Raw genomic sequence first — 20,406 nt, 5'->3', positions numbered from 1 at the left:
GCAATATCAGGCATATATTCCTTCCTTTACTGTCTAACCTCTTGTAATAACCCTTTCCTAGGCTTTTCATAGGCCAGCACATTTCTGGTCGGGAAGACAAACCTTTTCAGTCAGAAAGACAAAGCAGTTTCCACTGCAGGGGATGCCCCACTGAAAATGCCACCTCATTGACAAATGTGCAATATAGCTTCTTGTCCTCGGATGGCAAACAGCTTTCTGAAGCATCAATGCAAAATGCTCTAACATCAGTGAGCTGACGTTGTCCTCTATGAATTTTAGCTGCGTAAGCACATCAAAAACCAGAGTGGAGCAAAACTGAAGCCTGTAACTGAAGGGGAAAAAAACGTAGCTAGAACTCTGTATATGTATATGTATATTGTGAAAGCTTGTTTTCTACCTATTCCTGTTCATCTTTTGTGGGGGTGTTTATTTGATCTGAACTCATTTACATATATATTTCTTAGTTATCTGCAATACAGAGAATACATTTCTATGTCCTTGTACTTGGCACACACTTCACATACCCTGTTAAAGCTAAATAGGGGATAGATGTATAGGGTCACACCAGACAATGCTGATCTTGGTGCCTACCAGTTTCTCCTGTGCCTTGATGTAGTATGGGTTGTTGTTATATTCAGCGCACCCAGGCATTGTCCAGCAGATTGTGGTGTGTTTGTTCCTGCTTCTTGGAAAACAGAGCAAGAAATACAACGATGCAGTGGAATCTGTGTGTTGTCTGACCTTGGCTCTGCTTTTAACAAGGATAAAGAAGGACTTAGGGTCTGGAAACTTGTAAAACCTGGTTGTGCATAGGGAGAAGATGAAACTCTTGCAGATCTGATATTTCTTTCTCCAGAGTCATAGTGATGTGGACTTGTGCTCAGTGCAGTGTGTTCTGTGAGTTAACACAATTGTATCAGGTACCTTTGTCTCACTCCTCACTGGGACCTTAAACAGTTAATTGAGAGCTGCAGCTCACTTCCTTGTGGCTGGATTGCCTAGTCAGCTTCAGGCAGTGGCTTTCAATAAGCTTTTGTTAGTGTTTTGGTTAGTGTTAGAACTTTTGTGTTGAAGTTTGAGCAGAATTTCAAGTGCTTCTTTCCTGTAGAAGAGCTTAAGACACTTTTTATGTTTTTATACAAAACATAAACTTAAATGGGAAGAAATATTTCCTTGGTTTTGGGGGAGTGGTGGATTTTGCTGTAGCTAGCAAAAGTTTGAAAAAAATTAGTAACAGAAAATAACAAAACATATCACCTGACAAGAGTGAACATGCTGCTTGCGGAGGGCAGCAGTGCCAGCCTCACCCACCCTGGCAGCAAGAGCCTCAGTACTTTGATGTGATATTGAGTAAGATCGGGGTCTTCCATGGTAGAAATCTGTTTTATGTTATTATCCACTGTTAGCAAGTGCCTCAGTGGCCAGGAATGATGCTGTATTTGTACATGACAGCTTGCATTGCTCAGTGAGGCCAGGTGCACCCCAGCAGATGCTGGATAATGCAGGCCATCCAAGGCCATGGCTGCAGGAGGGGGTACTGCGCCATGAACAGCAGCTTCCAGAATTCTCTTGGAAAAAACTCACACTGGTTTGTCCTGAGCTGCTGGTGACTTTAACTGATACAACTCAGAAAACCTCTGTTTTATTGTCTAGAGTTGTAATAAAAACAAGTGACCAGTAGAACAAATTCAGGGCTGGTTGTCAGTGGGAGCCTGCTTGAGATGTCCTCTCTTTTCCTTGGTGAATTGCTGGATGGTGCTTGTGCTGAGGCAGCAATTCATCCACCTGTGTGTTCACCTCATGACTTTAGATCATATTTCTCAAAGCGAAAGTGCACTGCATTTCTGTTCTGGGTCTTTCTCCCCTTTCAGGGAAAACAAACTTCTGATACAGCATATTTACAAGATAATTGCTAGTAATTAAGACTACACTGACAGTTCTTTAGAAGTTCAGGCTAAATTTCATTGGGTCGTGCCTGTGCAAACTTCTTTCTTTTAAACTTTCTCCATTTTTGGGGAGGTTTTTTGGTGTTCTTTTTTTTTTGCCTGTGCTCTGCCTTAACTACTCTCTCCATATTAGAACTTGTTGTACTTCATGTTCTTAAAGTCCAAAAGGAAGAGCACTGAGTGCTTCCCTCTTGTCCACTGCTTGCTTTCTGTGTTTTGTGAAGGACCCTTTTCTTATTCTTTGCTTTTTTTATTAATCAAATGTCCCTTGGGTCACTATTTGGTGGGATGATCAGTCGAAAGATTCATAGAGTGAAGCAAGAGCACTGATGGGGTTGCTGATGTGGAGAACCTACATTAAAGCCAGACGCACAGGTCAGCATCAGTGAGTGGCAGTCGTGGCATTGCACGTCTCCTGGTCTTTATTTGCAGGCAGAGGTGAATGCATGATTGAAAGGTGAATAGTGGGACAAACAAGGGTTTAGTGAAACTCTGCCGTTAAATTCTGCACTGGAGATGTTAATTGTTTCTCAGTCCTTAAAAGTTGTGAAATCTGTAAGCTGACCAAATCTTTTTACTTACAGATTGTTATATTTGAGTCTCATTGATGTGGCAAATTATTCCTGTTTACTGGAGATACTTACACTTTTTTGTTGCTTAGATGAGACTACCACCTTTTTCCCTTTACATTCAGGTGACATTAAAGGTATTTCAAAAGGCAAAATAAACTTCAGAGTCCCTATAAATAGATAATATTTTTGTCACAGCCAGAATCTCTTTAGGAACTTAGAAAACCTATGCTCCCTTTTTTTTGCACCGGGAAGCAGAGTGAAATGGTTACTTGCAAGTCTTGCATAGTTTTTTTAAATATCACTTGAAGACAATGTTAAACTCCTTTTTCATACTACTTAAGCAGAGGAACTGATAATCTCCTATGTTGAGAAACATTTGAGTTATTGCATCAGTATAGAATTTACTCAGCAATGATGTCAGTCTCCAAAAGTTGTCTTTGCATGATTTATAGCTCTGTATTTGATGAATCCCTTCCTTGGGCATATTCACTCACGTATGGTAAACATATGAGTAACGGAAATGTTTGCTGCCCAGCCTGATTGCAGCCCCTCCCCAAGAGTTTTCTCCTTGATGTGAATGCAGTTGATCCCGTATATTTATCACCTGTTTGCAAAAACTCCAAATATAGCTTTAAATCCCTTAAACTCTGAGTTTCAGTAATTTAGTGGGGTGCAAAGCACTTGGACCAACTGCTGTGAGTTACAGAGACCGCAGTTTTTGGTATTGACAGATTAAAAGATGAGGATCTTTGATTCTCATTGATTTTTTGTGGAGTTTGCTGGACTGGGCATTTGAAAGAAGCATGAGTGCTTCCGTAAAAGCACAATGCAAGCAGCGTTGTGGACTGCAGCATAGGTATAGTTGTGAATGTTACCATGGGGACTTCTTTAATGTTAAGACTAAGTGCAGGGTTATTTAATTCAGCTGAAGTAGCATGGTGCCTTAAATTACTGGAGTGAAGAAACAGTGATGAGATATGACAGGGAGTTATGAATTTAGTGATGTTAGACATTGATCTTGATGAAAAATGGAGACTCAAGAGGAATCTGTTGATCATGCATGCTTTTGAGTACTTTGGAAATAGCTCAGTAAATGATCTGTTATTTTCATATCCCTAGTGTGATGAGTCATTTCACTTTCAGAAAAAACCCAAACAACTCACGTTTTCTAGGGAGAAGTTTAAATTCTGTAATGTGCCAAGTGCTTGTGGATTTCTAAAGGTGGAGAGATTATTTGTACTCAAGGAAGAGAAGTGTATTGAACAACCTGGGGAAGGAGAATAGGTTTTCATAGCATGTGGTCGGTGGAAGCCTGCGAGTCAGCGGGCAGCTGCTGTGGAGAAGGGCAGCCTTAGCTGGTGGTGGCTGCTTGGATTTCCATAAAGCTTTCAAGAAGGCTTCTTGCTAAAAGCTTTTGAGAAAGTGAAGGCCATCAAGGATAAAGGGAGTCTCTGCATTGTTGAAAAATGGGTTAGAAGGTAGGAGGTAAAAAGTAAGTGGAAATGGTTCCCTACTGTCATGAGGGGGGAGGTCGCCTGTGGAGGACTGCTTGGGACTGCGCTCATGGCAGTACTTGTTAGAGACCTGGGAAAAGGGCTCAGTAAAGAGACAAGGAGGCTTGCCAACAGCTCCAGGATGGTCAGAATAGTGACAAGGAGATGACTGAAGACTGGCAGGAAGATCTGGTAGGTCTCTGTGCAAGTGAGAGGTGAAACGCAGTGCAGTAAGTGTAACCTGTGTTTGGGCAGGGAGAGCAGTACTCAGCTCATTCCAAATCACAGGCTTCAAACTCGCCTTCAGTATGCAGGGTATTAACTTCTGAGAGTTAGGCCAGATGATTCTACAAAAAATTGGATTGGTAGCAGTCAAAGCTAGATAACTGCTATGGTGCTGTATGGAATTAAGGTTCATCTACACCTGAACAGTGGCTGCAGTTCTGTTCTTCCTTTATCGATAGGTATAGGGTAAAATTGAAAGCTTTGTAGAAGGGCAGTAAAGATGATAGAAGGTATTGAATGGCTTCCATGTAAGTAACAGGAAAAGTAGTAATCTTCATTCTCTCAAAGAAATTGAGAAGGAGGAGCTGCAATAGAGAGCTATTGAGTGACATGTGGAAGGTGAATGGCAAGAGACTATTTCTTGTTTTGGGTACAGGAGGTAGGAAATGAAACTAGCAGCTGCCAGACCCCAAACAAAAGCCATCTTTACCCAATGTATAGTTCAGCTGTGGAACTCTGTCACAGGATGTTGCAGGTATTAAGTTGATATGGCTTTAGTTGGAGATGGGATAAATTAATGGGAGATAAATCCTGAGGCTGTGCAGAATTCTTCAAACCCCATCTGATTGGGAAGCCTTTGTAATGCGAGGGGTTGGAAGCTGAGGAATGTGATCTGTGCCTGTTGTGGGCTTTTGGTCCCTGAGAAAAGGTACTATATTAGGTAGACTTCTTGGTCTAACTTGGAGCATGTGCTCGTACACCATCCACAAACTGTCATATGCAAGCAGGAGCAACTGCCAAGGTTGAGTGTAGTGTGGATGTGCCAGAGAACTTATGCAAGCTTACATCAAGGATGCTCAGCCTTGTAAGGGCAGTGAATTTTATAATAAATTCCTAAAATGCACCCCATGGCATTGCTATGATCATCTGAACAAAGGTTCAGAAAATTCTGGAAAAATCCCTAGTTCATCTTGAGCAAATCTTTGTACAGTAACTTGCTGAGTGCCAGAGGCTCTGATGGCCTTTGCTTTATAGCTAGGGCAGGCAGTTGCACCTTTTGAAGGTACTTGCCCTGATTTATAACGCAGATGTCTGCTTTGTTTCCTAGGTGACCTGTTAAGTAGCCTGTTGCAGAGTCCCAGCGCGGCCAAATTATTGAACCAGCCAATCCCCATCCTTGATACAGACAGTGAATATATATGTTCCCTGGCACTGGAGTGCCTGGCACACCTCTTCAGCTGGATCCCTTTGTCTACCAGTATCACCCCATCACTCCTCACCACCATTTTCCACTTTGCTCGCTTTGGCTGCGACACCCGCGTTCGGAAGATGTCTTCTGTCAACGGCAGCAGCCAGAACTCGGTGTTGGGACAGGAGCGTGGCCGACTTGGTGTCTTGGCTATGTCTTGCATCAATGAACTGATGTCTAAGAACTGTGTGCCTATGGAGTTTGAAGAGTATTTGCTACGGATGTTCCAGCAGACTTTCTACCTCCTGCAGAAAATTACCAAGGAGAACAACGCCCATACGGTGAAGAGCAGGCTAGAGGAACTGGATGAAAGGTAAGAGCAATCAAACAGCTAAGCAGCTGTGCTAGGGCCCCTTGCTTTCTAAAGGACTCTTTGTTATTTTGTGGTCAGCATGGTGTGTCTAATGGCCTTTTTTTCAGACTACTGTGCTGGGGGAGACAGGCAGAAAGGTAGGTGCCCACAGGTAAGGTTCTGGCAGGGGCTGAGTTTGCTAAGGGACTGTGGTGGCACAGGTTTGTATTCTTTCCTGTCCTCTTTCTCCCCCTTCCCCCGTTCATTACCGTTTGACTGCAGGTCTGAGGTGGCACAAGAGCTGAACCTGCCCGTCATTCAGTTGTAACAGAAAACAGAAGAAGGCTCAGTGAGGTAAAGGCATTGCAGTAGTCTCTTTCCTGGTTGGTGTCTGCCTTCTCTGCTTAAACTCAAGCATACAAAGAGTGGGTAGATATTCTGCAAGTTATGACTTGAAAGAAAATAGAAGTAGTTTCCTCCCCTTTGTTGAGATGTGATGATTTCTGATTGCTTTTATATTTTCACTTTTTAAATTTTTCTTAAACACCACTGAGAGACAGCTTGTGGAGCTCTGTTCACAGCAGGGGTGAATGGCTCTACCACAGAGGCTGTCTGGCATGGCGACGAGGCAGCAGCGAAGTGGCAGCATTTTGGAAGGCCGCTTATTGTCATTTTCCAGAAAGTTTCTATCATCCTTGTTGCCTAAAACACCTTGACTGTCTCGTATCGCATATCCTACTTGTAGGAGAGCAAGTGAGACTTGTCTTGCTGTTGTGTTGAGTGGTTGAATCCATGTGTTGGCAGGGTGGTGGAAGAGGTGATGAGTTGATGCTGTCCCTCGCTGCAGGCCTGCTGTGCTGCAAGTGTGTGTTGTGGGAAGGTGGGCAGGCTGGTGCTAATGTTTGTAAATAGGTTGCAACTGTGCCAGTGTGCTCAGTATCTTGCTACGGATACATGATGATGAAAATACATTTCTGGTGCAGTATATTGCAGTATGAAAGATTTCTATTCCAAGATGCAGCAGCATGGCTTTTGAGCACTTTGTTTTACTTGGGACAGAAAACAAATTTAGGAAAAACTGTGGGTCCGTTTGTAGAGATGACTTGCTTGTTTCTTCTGTAAAATTTCCTTTTCCCGTATCTTTAGATACACGTGTAACTTTGAGATAGTAAATCTCTATTAATTGTGACTTCTGTTTAACGATGAATTCTATTTGCTCATTTTTTGACTAACTTGCTCTGACTTCAGTATCGTTCGCCTCCTAGAAATGTTCTAGGTCGGTAGCAACCTGCCACCCTTGCATACAAGCCATGTGCACAAAGTGCCAGGGGTTATGCTCTGGATTTCAGAAAAGCTCTCCTGGAAGCCCACAGTCCCTTTTCAAGCTTTGTTCTTTCATTTATGTAAAACATCAGCAAGCAGCCTTCACTGGTGAGGCTGTGGAAGGTCTGTAGCTGTTGGCCTTCACAGAGCTGCTGTTGCCATATCGTTACGTCCTGCTTCTTAGACGTGTTATCCACAGATTGTTGGCATCTGTAATTGTGCAACCCCTCTTTATTCATTGCTAAGGTCTGAAATAGGGATGTGACTAAGATGTTCTGGAGACTGGAAGAATGTAGCTGGCTTCTGGAGGAGTGGAGCTTTCTCTGAGTTGACTCTGTCCTATCCATGGAAAGGATCCAAGGATTTTCCTTTTGTCACTTAAGGGCATAACTGTACTTTTATGACCAAAGCTAAAGAACTTACACATGAAAGTGTTGTCCTGGCTTGGACTAGCAAAATCCTACAGAAAATTGGCACTGAAGAAACCACCTTCAGTAGATTGCCATCTTCAGAACCTGCTTGAGAGACCTCAGACCTCAGTCTGTCCTTTCCCTTCCTCTCGTGCCTGTTGTTTTTGTTCTGTTATAAAATCAGTGTGGTTTTGAATGGTTTGCATGGCCAAACTAGTCCAGAAAAAGTCAGCTTAAACTGTCTTTTGCTTTGTTTGTGTTTGACTTTAAGTTGAAGACCCCAAAATATAGGAAATGGCTGGTAAGGATACAAGGAATGGCACAGTGGTTGCAAAAGGGGTTTTGGGGCTGACAGAGCTAGGGGCCAAGCAAGAATTTAACTGGTCTCATATCAGAACCTGTTTAAAAATTATTTTTTTTTTTTAGAAAGGTGGTTGTGTTTGTGGCTAAACTATTTAATTTTTTGCTAGCTTTTCTTTTGCAGTGTTTGGTCAGTGATCAGTCATGTTTAGTGATGTCTTGTCAAGCAGGCAGTGCCAGATAAAAAGGAAATGTAATCTTTTTGCTTATTCAGAGTATTGTGTGGTTTCCGTAGGCCTGTAATAACCAACAGTGCTGCAGCACTTCGTTAACTAGCAGTGCTTCTGGTCTTGAGTTCTCATTAGAAGGAGTGAGGTTTCCCCTCCCTCCTCCCCCCCAGAAAAAAATAAATCAAAAAAATTTGAGAGTTTGCAGAGGGGAAGAGCAAGGCAGCATGGTAAAACCAGACTGTTCAAGCATGTCTAGAACTTTACGAAGCATAACATTTTATTTATAAGAAAAAATTAAATACTTTTGCACATCAGAGCTCTTACTATGTGGGAAGGATGGGCTTCTCTGCACAGACCCCGTTGTCTCTGAATTGCCAGAGCTCTTGCTGTTCGTGTATGTTGCAGTGTATGGGTCCTGTATACTGATGAAATATTTAACTTTTCTGTACAGATAGATATGAAGGTGATTTCTAACTTTGAAGCCCATATTGTGCAGGAGGTGATCTTATTCCACAATAAAAGCTTACTCCACTGTGCTCTTTGTAATGTTTCCCCAGTCGTGCATTCAAGAACCCACCAGTGCTTGCACCGAGGTTGTGCTCTTGCTGGACTCCCTGAAATTTTGGTGGCGGGCTCCTTTTACTGTCACTTTGTCTGGTCCTAAGCATTGAGTAGTCCCATGCTTTGGAGGAAGATTTGTCTTTATAGTCTGATTCAGTCACACAAGCCTGGGCTGAGTCCAGAAGATTTTAGGGAGTTAATCTGCACTGCAGAAGAACCTGTCCTTTCCAGCTCTCGACTCCGTGGTTCTCCCACTACCTCCTGTAAATTTTTAACACTTGTATTGCTAACTCATGCAGTAACTTCTTGCTTCCAGCTGAACTCCTCAGTGGTACAGTTTATTTCACGAATTCTGTCTACATCAGTAAGATGACCCTTGCTATTAAATAGTTATTTCTCTAGGGTGGGGTGGAGGGATTGTGCTTATTTGCAGGTCTGATTGAAGTCAGTTATGTTTATCTGAATATTAAAGTTGCTTTTGACTAGACTGTCTCTTCTGCTGTTTCAGGTATTAATGGAATGAAGGGTTGCCCGTCCTGTAGGTAATTGTTGCAGGGCTTTATATTTTAGTTGTTCTACTGACTGTTAATTGTACCTTTGATTTTAATTAAAGGATTTTGAGTGAATTTTATCACTGTTTCAATGAAATCGCTTTTCCCTGTGGTGTTCTTCATGTTCTCTCAGTTGTTTTTCTTCTTTCCGTTGTAGCTACATTGAGAAGTTTACGGACTTTCTGCGGCTCTTTGTGAGCGTCCATCTGCGAAGGATTGAATCGTACTCCCAGTTCCCCGTGGTTGAATTTCTGGCACTGTTGTTCAAGTACACTTTTCATCAGGTACAGCCCTGCAGCATTATTTTTCCCTCAGTCTGTTCTCCATGTTTGGTTGTCTGGTACAGCAAGGGTAGCTTGTTTTCCCCAGTGCAGCTGATACCTAAAGTTAGCCCAGAAAAAAGCAATTAACTGGTCTTACCAGCCTTTCCCCAGTAGTGCTGGGGACTTGGAAATGGCTTAATGTGCTCTTGAATTTAGATGGAGACAGCAGTCACATGTAGTTACCTTGCAAAGAAAATTCTCTAGCTTGCTTGTTTTGTGTTTGGGGATGCTTTTTTTTTCTTCCTGAATCTGCTGCTTTTACTGTAGCTGAGGCTTTCTGTGGATCTTCCATGTTTAGCATTAAAAGAAACAAACCCAACAACAAAACACCAAAACATGTGGCTTTTGGTATGTGTTACCTTGCTGTAGAAGCTGTCACAATGCAGCTCAGCCCTATTGGCCACCATATGTGAATAATGACAAGGAAGCAGATTTATAACATGCCAGAAGCCGATGCAGCAAGCCATGAGATAGGTTAATGCTGAGACCACCTTTGTAATTCCTGAGTTCCCACCCTTGTGCAAAAGCTTGTGCTCATCTTTTGACAGCTATAAATCTCTCCAGTGCCTTGGACATTTTTCAGTAAAGCAAGAAATTCTTCCCATGGGTTGAAGTACGTGCTAACTCATCTTTTCATTGGGTGAAATCAATTTTGCCATGGTCTGCAGTATTCATTGTGAATTTTGATGTGTTTCAGCCTACCCATGAAGGTTACTTTTCTTGCTTAGACATTTGGACACTCTTCTTGGACTATCTGACTAGCAAAATTAAAAGTCGTCTGGCAGACAAAGAAGCAGTACTCAACAGGTAAGTAGCAGTCAGGAATGCAGGTAAGGGAAGCTGTCAGGATGTGACATGGTCACCATAGAAGGACTGTGAGAAACAAGCTATTGTTTGTTCCTGCTTCACGAGTGGTTAAGTGCTTGCTTGCTTCCAAAATAATGGAGTATAAAAAGCGTAAACTTCAGTGTTTCACACAAATTCACTTGAAAGAATTAAAACTGAGCAAACAGGGGCAAAAAAGTCACTTATGTTGTATGTGAGCTTAGCAGCCAGAGGAAGAAAGGTTTGCAGTCTAAAACAGAACTGTGATGTGCTTTAGCAGTTTCTAAAGCACACTTTAGCACATGGTATAGGAGACCACAGAGTATGTTGCCTAGTAAGCTCTCACACAGCTCATACAACTAATAAATGAATTGGGAATATTTTTTAATTAGGATTTTAAAATTCCTGTTTAAATGGAGGATGTGTTTCTGAAGAAGGTGGATGAGGCTGCGTTTGGAAATTGAAGGTTCCACTTACCTCCGATGCTAGTTGTGTATCAGTCGCAGCAGTGGTTGGCAGTTCATTGTAGATGCTCTCTCCTGAAATGGGTGGCTCTCTTTCATAAAAGTCCCTTTCCTGCCATTTAAAAATGCAGTGAATATACTGTTATCTCGCTCAAGTTTTGGCGGCTTAAAAGTGCTATGGCTTGTGCCATATTACATTCCGCTAAGTGTAGAAGGAAGTTTCTTTTGCTTGAGTGCACTAAATATAAGTGGTTGGTTTTTGAAACACAGCCTGGCATCATAACCACAAAGAACAAAAGTGGAACTAGCTTACACCATCAGCTCTCTTCCTTTTAGCATGGGAACTGTGTTTTTTAATTTCTCAAGTAGCAGATATTTGCATTTGAACCCTGTCATAATTTCTTCCTAATTTACTGCTCTCTGCCTTGGCGTTCTGCTCATTGGGCTAATGTGCATGTAACATATTATCTTCAGGTAGTTTGTTATAGGGAAAATTGAAACAAATAATTCTAGGAGATTGTCAGACTATAAACAACAAAAAAATCGTAAGTGATTGAAGCTTGCACTGTTTTGTCAGAACTACTTGTCCTTAGTGACAACTTCTGTAGCTACAGCTTCCCGCATGCTCTCAGGCGTGTGGACGCTGCAGTTTGACACTCTGGGAGTGGTTACACCACAGGAGCACAGATGAAGTTTCCTGTTCTGTGGTTTATAAACTTTGCGCTTTGTACACATTACAACTCTTACTACTGGATAAATTGCCAAATCCAGAGTTACGTCATGTGGTTATGGAAAAGATGGTAATTCAGCCACCTTGCACAGACAGCTTTCAGCTGCTTAGCTAGTGACTCAGCTGACTAGTCTGGCACTTGGATTGCATCATGCTCTGAATCTCTGTTACTGTATACTAATGCCTAATTTTTCAACCTAATTTCACCTAGAAAAGAGCGTGACTTTTTACATCAGACCCCAGCTGTTTTGAGAGGAAGTTTTAAAAACTAACAGTCAGACCAAAGACACTCAAAATCACCAGACTTTGGTGTTGAGTCACCAGGAGTGATTGCATGCTCAGTTTGCTCTGTGCTGATTTTGCGTTTGGTGTTATTTTTAGGTGATCAATGAGAAGAAGGGTCTCCTGTGCTCTCTACCAGCTTCATAACTCCAAGAGATGAAAAGATACCTTTCAGTGACATGCCTTTAGTGTTACAGTACGAGTAGAAAAAGTACTGGCTTTGTCTCAGAGGTCACGGCTCTGAATTCTTTCGCCAGCAGTGCGGGGAAAGAGGAGAGCAGAAAGAATAGCCTCAGGGAAGGCCCCCTTTTGGGGCAGGCAGCAGTAACTGCCCCATGTAATCTGTTCCTCATTCACTGCCTAAAAAGCAGAGCATCAGAGCAGCTGCTGAGGAGCGGTTTAGCAACAAGAAGCTCTTCGTGCCTCCTGTTTGCGTACATCTGTATTATTCCTGGCAGGCCACTCCTACCTTTCCTGTTTTGAACTCTTGGGCTGCTTCTGTTGCTGACAGTTCTCCCTTTTCCTTTCAGAGATGGAGGGATATCAGATATTACCAAGGCTTTTTCCTTGCAGATAGCTTGTGACCCAAAATGACATGACACTCTGCATGGCTCTTTGCAGTGGCTTGCTTTAAACTGTCATCTGTTTGACACATCTCCTTTGCTGGAAGGAAGGACTGTGGGCACAGCGATCTCTGCAGAGCTGTTTGATAAAACTTGTGCTCTGCTTTCCCCATGGTCATAGGTACGAAGACGCCTTGGTTCTGTTGCTGACAGAGGTGTTGAATCGAATCCAGTTCAGGTATAACCAGGCACAGCTGGAGGAGCTGGATGACGAGACACTGGATGATGATGTAAGGAGCAGAGCTGAACAAGGACAGCTGCAGATCCAGATATTAACTCTTGCACTGGTAACACCTAGATTGTCTTTCCCAGAGCTTGTACTTTGGAGTACAGGATAGACAGCTGCTGCTTTGCTTCATTCCGTGTGGAGTTTGAGGCTTAAAGCAGCGTGAAATACTTTTAACAAAAATGTACTTAAAGTCACACTGAAAGGATATGACCTTTGCTTTTAACTTGGTTCTTATGGGGAAAAATATAGATACTTGTTATGATTTTCAGAGGCATTAGGTATCCATGTCTGTTTGCTTTGGAATTTAAATACCGAAATATCACAGAGACTAAAGCTTTAAGCTGTGTATTTTGTTGGTGCTTTCATTTAAGCTTATTTCTCCTGAGTTGGTATTAGTAAACATCATCTCAATACTGATAAATGTAGAAGTGGAGTAGCTGGCCAAAATGGGTGAGGCCGGAGCATTGGAAGGGTATCTTGTTCTACATAGCAGATCCTTGTCATCTGAGCAGTAACTGTGCTTTAGGAGTGAACGCTCGTGCCTTATCACTCCAGGGAAATATGTGCACACCCAAAGCATGGGCTTGTAAAATTATGAGCCATCTGTTTCCCTCTGGAAGTGCTGTGCTTACCTTGGTGTTTCTTCTCATAGCAGCAGACCGAGTGGCAGCGGTACTTGCGCCAGAGCTTGGAAGTGGTTGCAAAAGTGATGGAGCTCTTGCCAACTCATGCCTTCTCTACACTAGTAAGTAGTTCTCCAGATAGAAAGTACAATGTGAAATGAGCACCAACTGCTGGAGGTTGTTACAGGTTGTTTGATAGAGGTCACAGTGCCAAACAAGTAGGGAGATGGTGGTTTGGGTGCAAAATCTTGGCAAGGAGGATACCAAAAATTTGAAGGAAAAAGCTTTGATTTTGGCTTTGTCAAATATCTTGGTGTGTTTTAAAGGGAGTACTTCAGTGAGCATCTGAGTCCTATTTGCTGAACACTAAGCTCTTTAGAAATTCCTGTCTTTCAAAGCATAAATATTTGGCAGCAGTTGTTCTCTGCTGTTTATCTTGGTCTTTATATGAGGAGGCAGCACTGTGAATTGGGCAGATGTCATTATTAGGGTTTTAAGGCGAGTGAAATCTTTGTTTAAATGAAAGGCTAGATACAGATGCTGAAAAGAGCACCTCGGACAAGTGGGAATTATATCTGATAAACACAGGTAAGTGCTTCTCTCCAGCTAGCGCTACTGCTGTTAGAATCCATGCTGTAAAAGTTGCCTGGGTTTGTAGCACTGTAATGGTTTTGGAGGAGGAGGAGATCTTGAGGCTGTAAGCCAGTGGAGCTTAAAATTCATATTTGGTGCCTTTTCTTCAGAAGCAGTGAAAGTTGAGCTGCTGCAGAGGCACAAGATTCTTGACCTGAACTGCATTTTTAATTGATATTTCTATTTAAGAAACGCTATGGCTGAGCACTAGAAGCATATTACTAGAAACTCTGAAGTAGTGAGCAAAATAGTCATCATATGAAAGTAGAAGTTGCTCTGCAGTGTGGTGGCACAACATGAGTCAGCAAGAGGCAAACAAATGGAGCAGCTGTTTCAGTGAGCATATGGGTCGTATGGTGAAGAGCGTGTGGCTTCCTTAAAGTAACACATTGACATGAGGAAGACTTTTTGCTTGGGTTTTTTTAATGGTTCTCCTTCTGCAGTTATACAAAAGAGGTCGATTGTTCATTAGACACAGATTGTTAGAAACTTGATAGTGAGTGCTTTCCGTGAGCCCTGTGTTAGTTCATTTTTATACACTGGATAATCTGGGAGATGCTCAAGTGGTTTTGTGTGCTTTCACAGCAGTCTGCAGTGCTGCTGAATGCAGCGGCTAGTCTGTCAGTAGCCGATAATGAAAGCAGTGTACAGCAGCTGCCATTAATCTGTCTCTTGCTGGAAAATGAAAGGCTGCAGTTCCCTGTGCTGTTGGATGAGTACATTTTCATAAAACCAACTATTTTAAATGTGGTGACTTTGCTAACAGAAATTAAATAGAACTATGCCAGACTGAAAATATTCTTTCAGGTGAGATATATGCAGAGAAAAGGTTAGTGTGCAATTTTGTCTTGTGTGTATACAAATGCATTCAGGCATGAGGCAAATAACTCCTGGCAGATAACACTGAAGTACCCTGACTGGCCAAACGCTATTTAGAGGCTTTCTGGTCTCAGTTTGTAACACACTCCCCCATGGCAGTGTAACCTGCTGCTCAGCTGAAGCATCACCAGGATCAGGCGTGTTTCCTATTGGTCCTGAATGATGGAGTTTAGGCCAAAACTGTTCCCAGTTGAGGATGCACAACAACTGAGGTGTTTGCTCCCTTGGCTGTTTTCATTATGGGAAAGCTGTTCTTGATGCAGCCTGCAGCTTACCAGCAGAATGCTGCAGTACTTCCCTGCTGTACTCTGATACAGAGGCACAGAACTCGACTTCTTTCGTTGAATGGTGTTTGATAGCTGCATTTTGAGAAGCTGTTACTTAGAGGTGAGGTGGATGCAGTGCAGGCTTCCTGCACTCCAGGCTCTTTGGTCTGGGTTATAGATCCATCTGCGTATTCATTCTGGTTGCTTTCTACGCCATCACATACTTGGGAGAGCTACCACAGAGAAGTGCCTTCAGGGTGGTGATCTCTGTTTTCGTGACAGCCATCAAGACACGAGAAGCTGTGGTGTGCAGGATCAGCCCAGAACCTAGCAGCTTGCCTTTTCCCCAAATGTCTTTTTGAAGGCACTAGGGAGAAATAAGAAAACTGTGCTCTTAACAGAGTAATTAATAGTTTAATGTTAACAGTCTGCCAAGACCCCAAATCACGCTCATTTCTTGTCTCTTCTAGTTTCCAGTTCTGCAGGATAACTTGGAAGTGTATTTGGGACTCCAGCAGTTTGTGGTCACTTCAGGAACAGGTAAGAACCACAGTCCAGCACTGCAGTCCTCACTCTTGGAATAGCTGATTGCAAAAACACTCTAGACTTGCTTTGGTGTTGCTTCTTCCTTATTCTGTTGAGCATCTGAACACGTGTATGGTGTCTAACGGCTCAGTAGTCAAAAACTCCAATAGCAGACAAAAATCTAATAATGTCATTTTATTTTTTTTATTGGTATCATTCTTCCCTTGTTCTGGTACTTGAAATGAAGACACCATATGTGTTTAAGAACAAGTATGCAGCATCAAATACTACAGTAACATGGAGGGATAATAGTTACTTTTTTTCTTCCCACTAAAACCCTTTCCTGAAAAGGTTTGCTTTGGGCTCAAATCTGGTGTGAACTTGCCCATTGTAGGAGTATTTTTATTTAGGCTTGAATTAAAACCATTGAGAGACAATGAGAAGATGAAGTATTTAGTGTGTAGTAGTTGTTTCTGAAGACTTCTTTAGCTGGCTTTTCAGGAGCTTTCATTTACAAAGATAGCAGTGCTCTCAAGTGAATAAAATGCATGAGCATAGCTTTGCTCTTTCCTGAGAAATGAAAATAGTAGTAGTGACATCAGTATGAGGGAAGATTGTAGCTAAGGCTGTATTTACTTTTTCTAGTATGATCAGTAAGAATCTGTTACACCTTCAATACTGCTGTACGTGGCAGAATGGTGATTGTTGTGTAAACAGTTCAGGAAAAAATACTTCCAATTTTAAGATCATTTCAGGCCTAGGGCAAGCAGTGTGTAGGTTTTTCATGCTGTAGCAACAGTCTGTATTAGAAGCTGTCATGTGGACTGCCCCTTTAGCTGATGGGTCAGAAGTAGCAGCTCAGGTGAAGCTGCGGATTGAGAACTGGGTGCTAGTAGGCTGGTACCAGTGCTACAAAATAGCAAGTTTGTTGCTGAAAACTTAATCGAAGGTTAAACATAGGCAGTGGAAAGAAAAACGGATTTTCTTTGAAAAGTGGTGTTGCAGAACATCTTTGCTTTTTTAGTAAAAGGTCTGGAATGTTTGGAGACCAGGTATATATGAGTGGTAGGACAGTTGCATGGGTAATAAGACTGGCAAATCTAATTATTGGTATGTTTCTTGTATCTGAGAAATATGAAAACAAATAACCACACTTCACCTCAGAAATACACAAATACACTCTTGTTCCAAATACGCTGCTGCTGCTGGAACATCTATTGCAGTGTAGCCAGCAGAGGGAGTGTGAGTAATGACCTTCTCTGCGGAACTGCGGTTGCCGTTTGATGTCAGCAGATAACCAGAAAGGCTCCTATTAGTACCAAATAGAAGAAAATAAATGTGTACAAGGCTGAAATAGTTGGTAACATCCATTTCAGCCTTTAAAGAGGAATTTGAAGTGTGGCAGTCAGAGCAGTTGAAGTCATCTTACTCGATTTGAGAATTTCAGTCAGTTGGACAGTGCTCTGATTTGGCCTGTGACCCACAGCTGAGCTAATTTAAGAAGAATGCTTGTAATGTAATTAGAATAAACTTTGCATTTCCTGTAGCTTTGTAATTAGGTTTCCCATCCCAAAGACCTCTATTTATTAATCACAAAGTTGTGTTTTTTCTTGCACAAAGTTTTTAAAGTATGAGTTTTCAGACTGCAAAGCTCTTAGTCAGTGACTATTAGCGCAAGTGATTATTTCCACTTAGGTCTTTTGGCTTCATTGCTAATGAACCATAATGTAATTTCAGGTCACAGGCTGAACATCACTGCAGAGAATGATTGCCGTCGTTTGCACTGCTCCTTGAGGGACCTGAGCTCCTTGCTGCAGGCTGTTGGTCGCCTGGCAGAATATTTCATTGGGGATGTGTTTGCTGCCAGGTTCAATGATGCTCTTACCGTGGTGGAGAGGTAAGTATGGGAGGGGAGCTCCTATCCAGCAGTACAAGGAGCAGTTGTTACCACTGCAGTGTGTGTGAAAACCAAGGTTTCTTTCTGTCTCCCTGTTATGATTAAATTCAGATATGAGGAACTCAGTGGCCAGAACCTTAATGCTTACATTCATCATTGCTAAGTTTCCCAGATGGCTTTCTAAATCCTTAACCAAAGAAATAACTAATAGGAGGGATTAAATAAAATCAGTCACTTGTAAAGATTGAGGTGCTTGTTTTCCATTATCTGCATTTGTGATGTAATGAAATGGGATGTGAAGTACGATTACTTCAGAGCTGTATCTCTCAAAGCTAAATCACCAAAATCTATTTTCTTAAACTAAAAGCTATGTAAAAACTGAAAGGCAGATGTCATTTGATTCTTTGCCTCCAAGAATCTTAATTAGCACATGGTTGTAAATTACAGAATTTTAGGGCTTTACACAGCTGCCTTCATTATGTTTTTTCATTTCCATGCTGGAACATAGTACTTGTTCCATCTTATCACAAGCACTTAAATAAGCTCTAAATTATTTTCAACTAAATGGTCTAAATCTTGTCTATGTATTAGCTAAATATTGACACAGATTTGCGAATAGCTGCATTCAGATAAGATCTTGGAGCAGATTTGTATGTGTCTATATCCTTCTTACAGTCCCTTTACACCACCATGTATATATTCACTTCCAGGCTGGTAAAAGTAACGCTATATGGATCCCAGATTAAGTTGTACAACATTGAAACTGCAGTACCATCTGTATTGAAACCTGACCTTATCGATGTGTGAGTATGAGATGTACACTGCAAATTATTGTATCCAAATTCAGTACCTACATGGAGTGTAGAACGTGTTACGTCTCCTCAGTCTGGTGCTCTAACCGCTTGCTTGGCAAATGTTCTGAAAAGTGCATCTCTGCAGTGATTGCTAGCTAACCAGAAAGGCACCTTCTTTTAACTGGTGAAGGTCAAGGCTGCTGCCAGCATTTTGGACCACTGTTTCCTCAAATTGATGTACTGAGGTTATTTAAAGAAAAATAAAATTGTGATAAGTAAAAATGCCCATTGTATTGGCTATAAACTGTTATTCTGCCCTGTACTAAGAGCTGTAAAAGCTTATTTCTTTTGCAGTATAAATGGTAAAATAAGTGTTTTGATAGTGATATTTTAAGAAATTAAGCCACTCTTGGTATATATTTCCAGTTTATGGATTTTTTGCTAACAAAATAAGATTTGTGGCTCAAGTAAAAGATGTTTTTCTTAGTCATCCTTGTACTTCCAAGACAAACGTATAACTTCCAGCTATGCAGGCCATTTCTGAAACAAATTAATGCCTTCAATCCAGAAGTTGACATTAAGTGTGAAATCTTGATGTTTCTAGTAGTCAAACACCTTTCTGACAGCCTTTTAGAGACCATTTATTCTTAATGTTTCCTGCTGTCCTCCTGTTTTGTGAGCAGAACTTCAGGCTGTCCTTTGGAGCACAAAAAATGCTTGTTCTGGTTTGTATAGTGTCTTTCCTTTCCTGGTTAAAAATAATTTGGGAGACTTTTTTTTTTCCTCTTAGTGAGGGTTTTTCATCTTTCCCACTGTCCAATGTCCCTGAAGAAACCTGTGATCCATTTTCTAGTGCTAGAGTAGCAAAGGTCAGGTGTTTGGAGGACACTTGTCTGTGTGGTCCCAAAGAAGTGTCCTGACTCAAAAATCTTAATACAGTGCTGTGCTAAAAGTATAATTTTGAAGTGTGATTATAATTCGACCTTTTCGGGTTATACCTTTGACTTAATATTGCTCAGTGGTTAAGTCCAGTTACAGCACACCTTTAAGCCTTGAATGTACCGAGTCCAGGACAAAAAAAAAAGTAGTAGTAAAAATTTTTTTTAAAGAAAAAAGCAACCAGCTTTGTCTGAGAATACTGATATTCTTTGGCAGTATGCTGTCAGAACTACCCACCATGTTCAGGACTTGTGCCCTTGTGCAGCTGTCCTGCTAGCCTGCCTTTTGTCCCATGTTGTACCTTACCCTTGCTCTGTTCCTCCGCAGCCACGCTCAGTCCCTGGCAGCGCTGCAGGCCTACGCACACTGGCTCGCACAGTTCTACAGCGAAGTTCACCGGCAGAACCCAGAGCAGTTCATCTCTCTCGTCTCCACCGCTCTGGAGGCAATCACACCCCTCATCAGCTCTAAGGTACCTTGTCAGTGCTGGACTAAGGCTAGACTCTGTTTAGAGCAGGATGCCCTGAAGTGCTGTTGTGTTCGGGTGTTTAATGGTCTGCTCTGGACCACACTGTGGGTACTGGTGTGAATCAGTCTGTGAGAGCTGGATGTCTGTCTTCCAGAGCCACAGCAAATGTCTCATGCAAGGTTAGACCAACAGCAACTTTAAATAGCACTGTAGGTTAAGCTAATACAAGAGTAAGCAACTTAGAGACATTTAAATTCAGTCTAATGGCTTGAAAGTGGGGAAACTTCTCTTTTTCACAGTATTAAGGGAACTGACTTGTGTTCTGATTGGCAAACAAAGACTTATTACCTATCTCGCTTGCAAAAACCTGGGAGTGGCAGCTTGCTGTGCTGTCTGACACCAGTGTTGCACAGTATAGTTCTGTGTGGTGGTGTTAGTGGGCATCCTGACTGCGTGCCCCCTCTGTTTCAGGTGCAGGAGAAGCTGCTGCTGTCTGCATGTCACCTGCTCGTCTCTTTAGCCACCACTGTGCGACCAGTGTTCCTGATCAGCATCCCAGCAGTACAGAAGGTGTTCAACAGGATCACGGACACTTCTGCTCAGCGGCTACCTGATAAGGTGATTTGTCTCAAACATGGAGTGTACATTAGGTGTCCTTGGGAAGGTGTGCCCCAGTTCTTACTGTGGCAAGGTATAACCTCAAGAAAAAAACAACAAAGAGAGGTTAAGCGGTGAACAGCAGTTATCTGTACT

At 42.0% G+C, this 20,406-nt stretch overlaps 1 protein-coding gene across 1 annotated transcript in view; it reads left to right on the top strand.

Moving 5' to 3' along the window:
* The window catches only part of XPO6 (exportin 6), a 36,699-nt gene that overhangs the window by 7,532 nt on the left and 8,761 nt on the right, over positions 1 to 20,406 (top strand). The window contains exons 6-15 of the mRNA XM_010189037.1: positions 5,345 to 5,798; positions 9,310 to 9,436; positions 10,173 to 10,282; positions 12,521 to 12,629; positions 13,281 to 13,373; positions 15,500 to 15,569; positions 17,292 to 17,451; positions 18,162 to 18,254; positions 19,512 to 19,656; positions 20,125 to 20,271. Of these exons, the coding sequence (XP_010187339.1) occupies positions 5,345 to 5,798; positions 9,310 to 9,436; positions 10,173 to 10,282; positions 12,521 to 12,629; positions 13,281 to 13,373; positions 15,500 to 15,569; positions 17,292 to 17,451; positions 18,162 to 18,254; positions 19,512 to 19,656; positions 20,125 to 20,271 (1,508 nt within the window). The remainder of the gene's footprint in view (positions 1 to 5,344; positions 5,799 to 9,309; positions 9,437 to 10,172; positions 10,283 to 12,520; positions 12,630 to 13,280; positions 13,374 to 15,499; positions 15,570 to 17,291; positions 17,452 to 18,161; positions 18,255 to 19,511; positions 19,657 to 20,124; positions 20,272 to 20,406) is intronic.

Source organism: Mesitornis unicolor, unplaced genomic scaffold (genome assembly GCF_000695765.1).
Source record: "Mesitornis unicolor isolate BGI_N332 unplaced genomic scaffold, ASM69576v1 scaffold54967, whole genome shotgun sequence".
Lineage (NCBI taxonomy): Eukaryota > Metazoa > Chordata > Aves > Mesitornithiformes > Mesitornithidae > Mesitornis > Mesitornis unicolor.
Note: the sequence above shows the minus strand (reverse complement) of the source record. Positions and strands in the feature narration are given on the sequence as shown.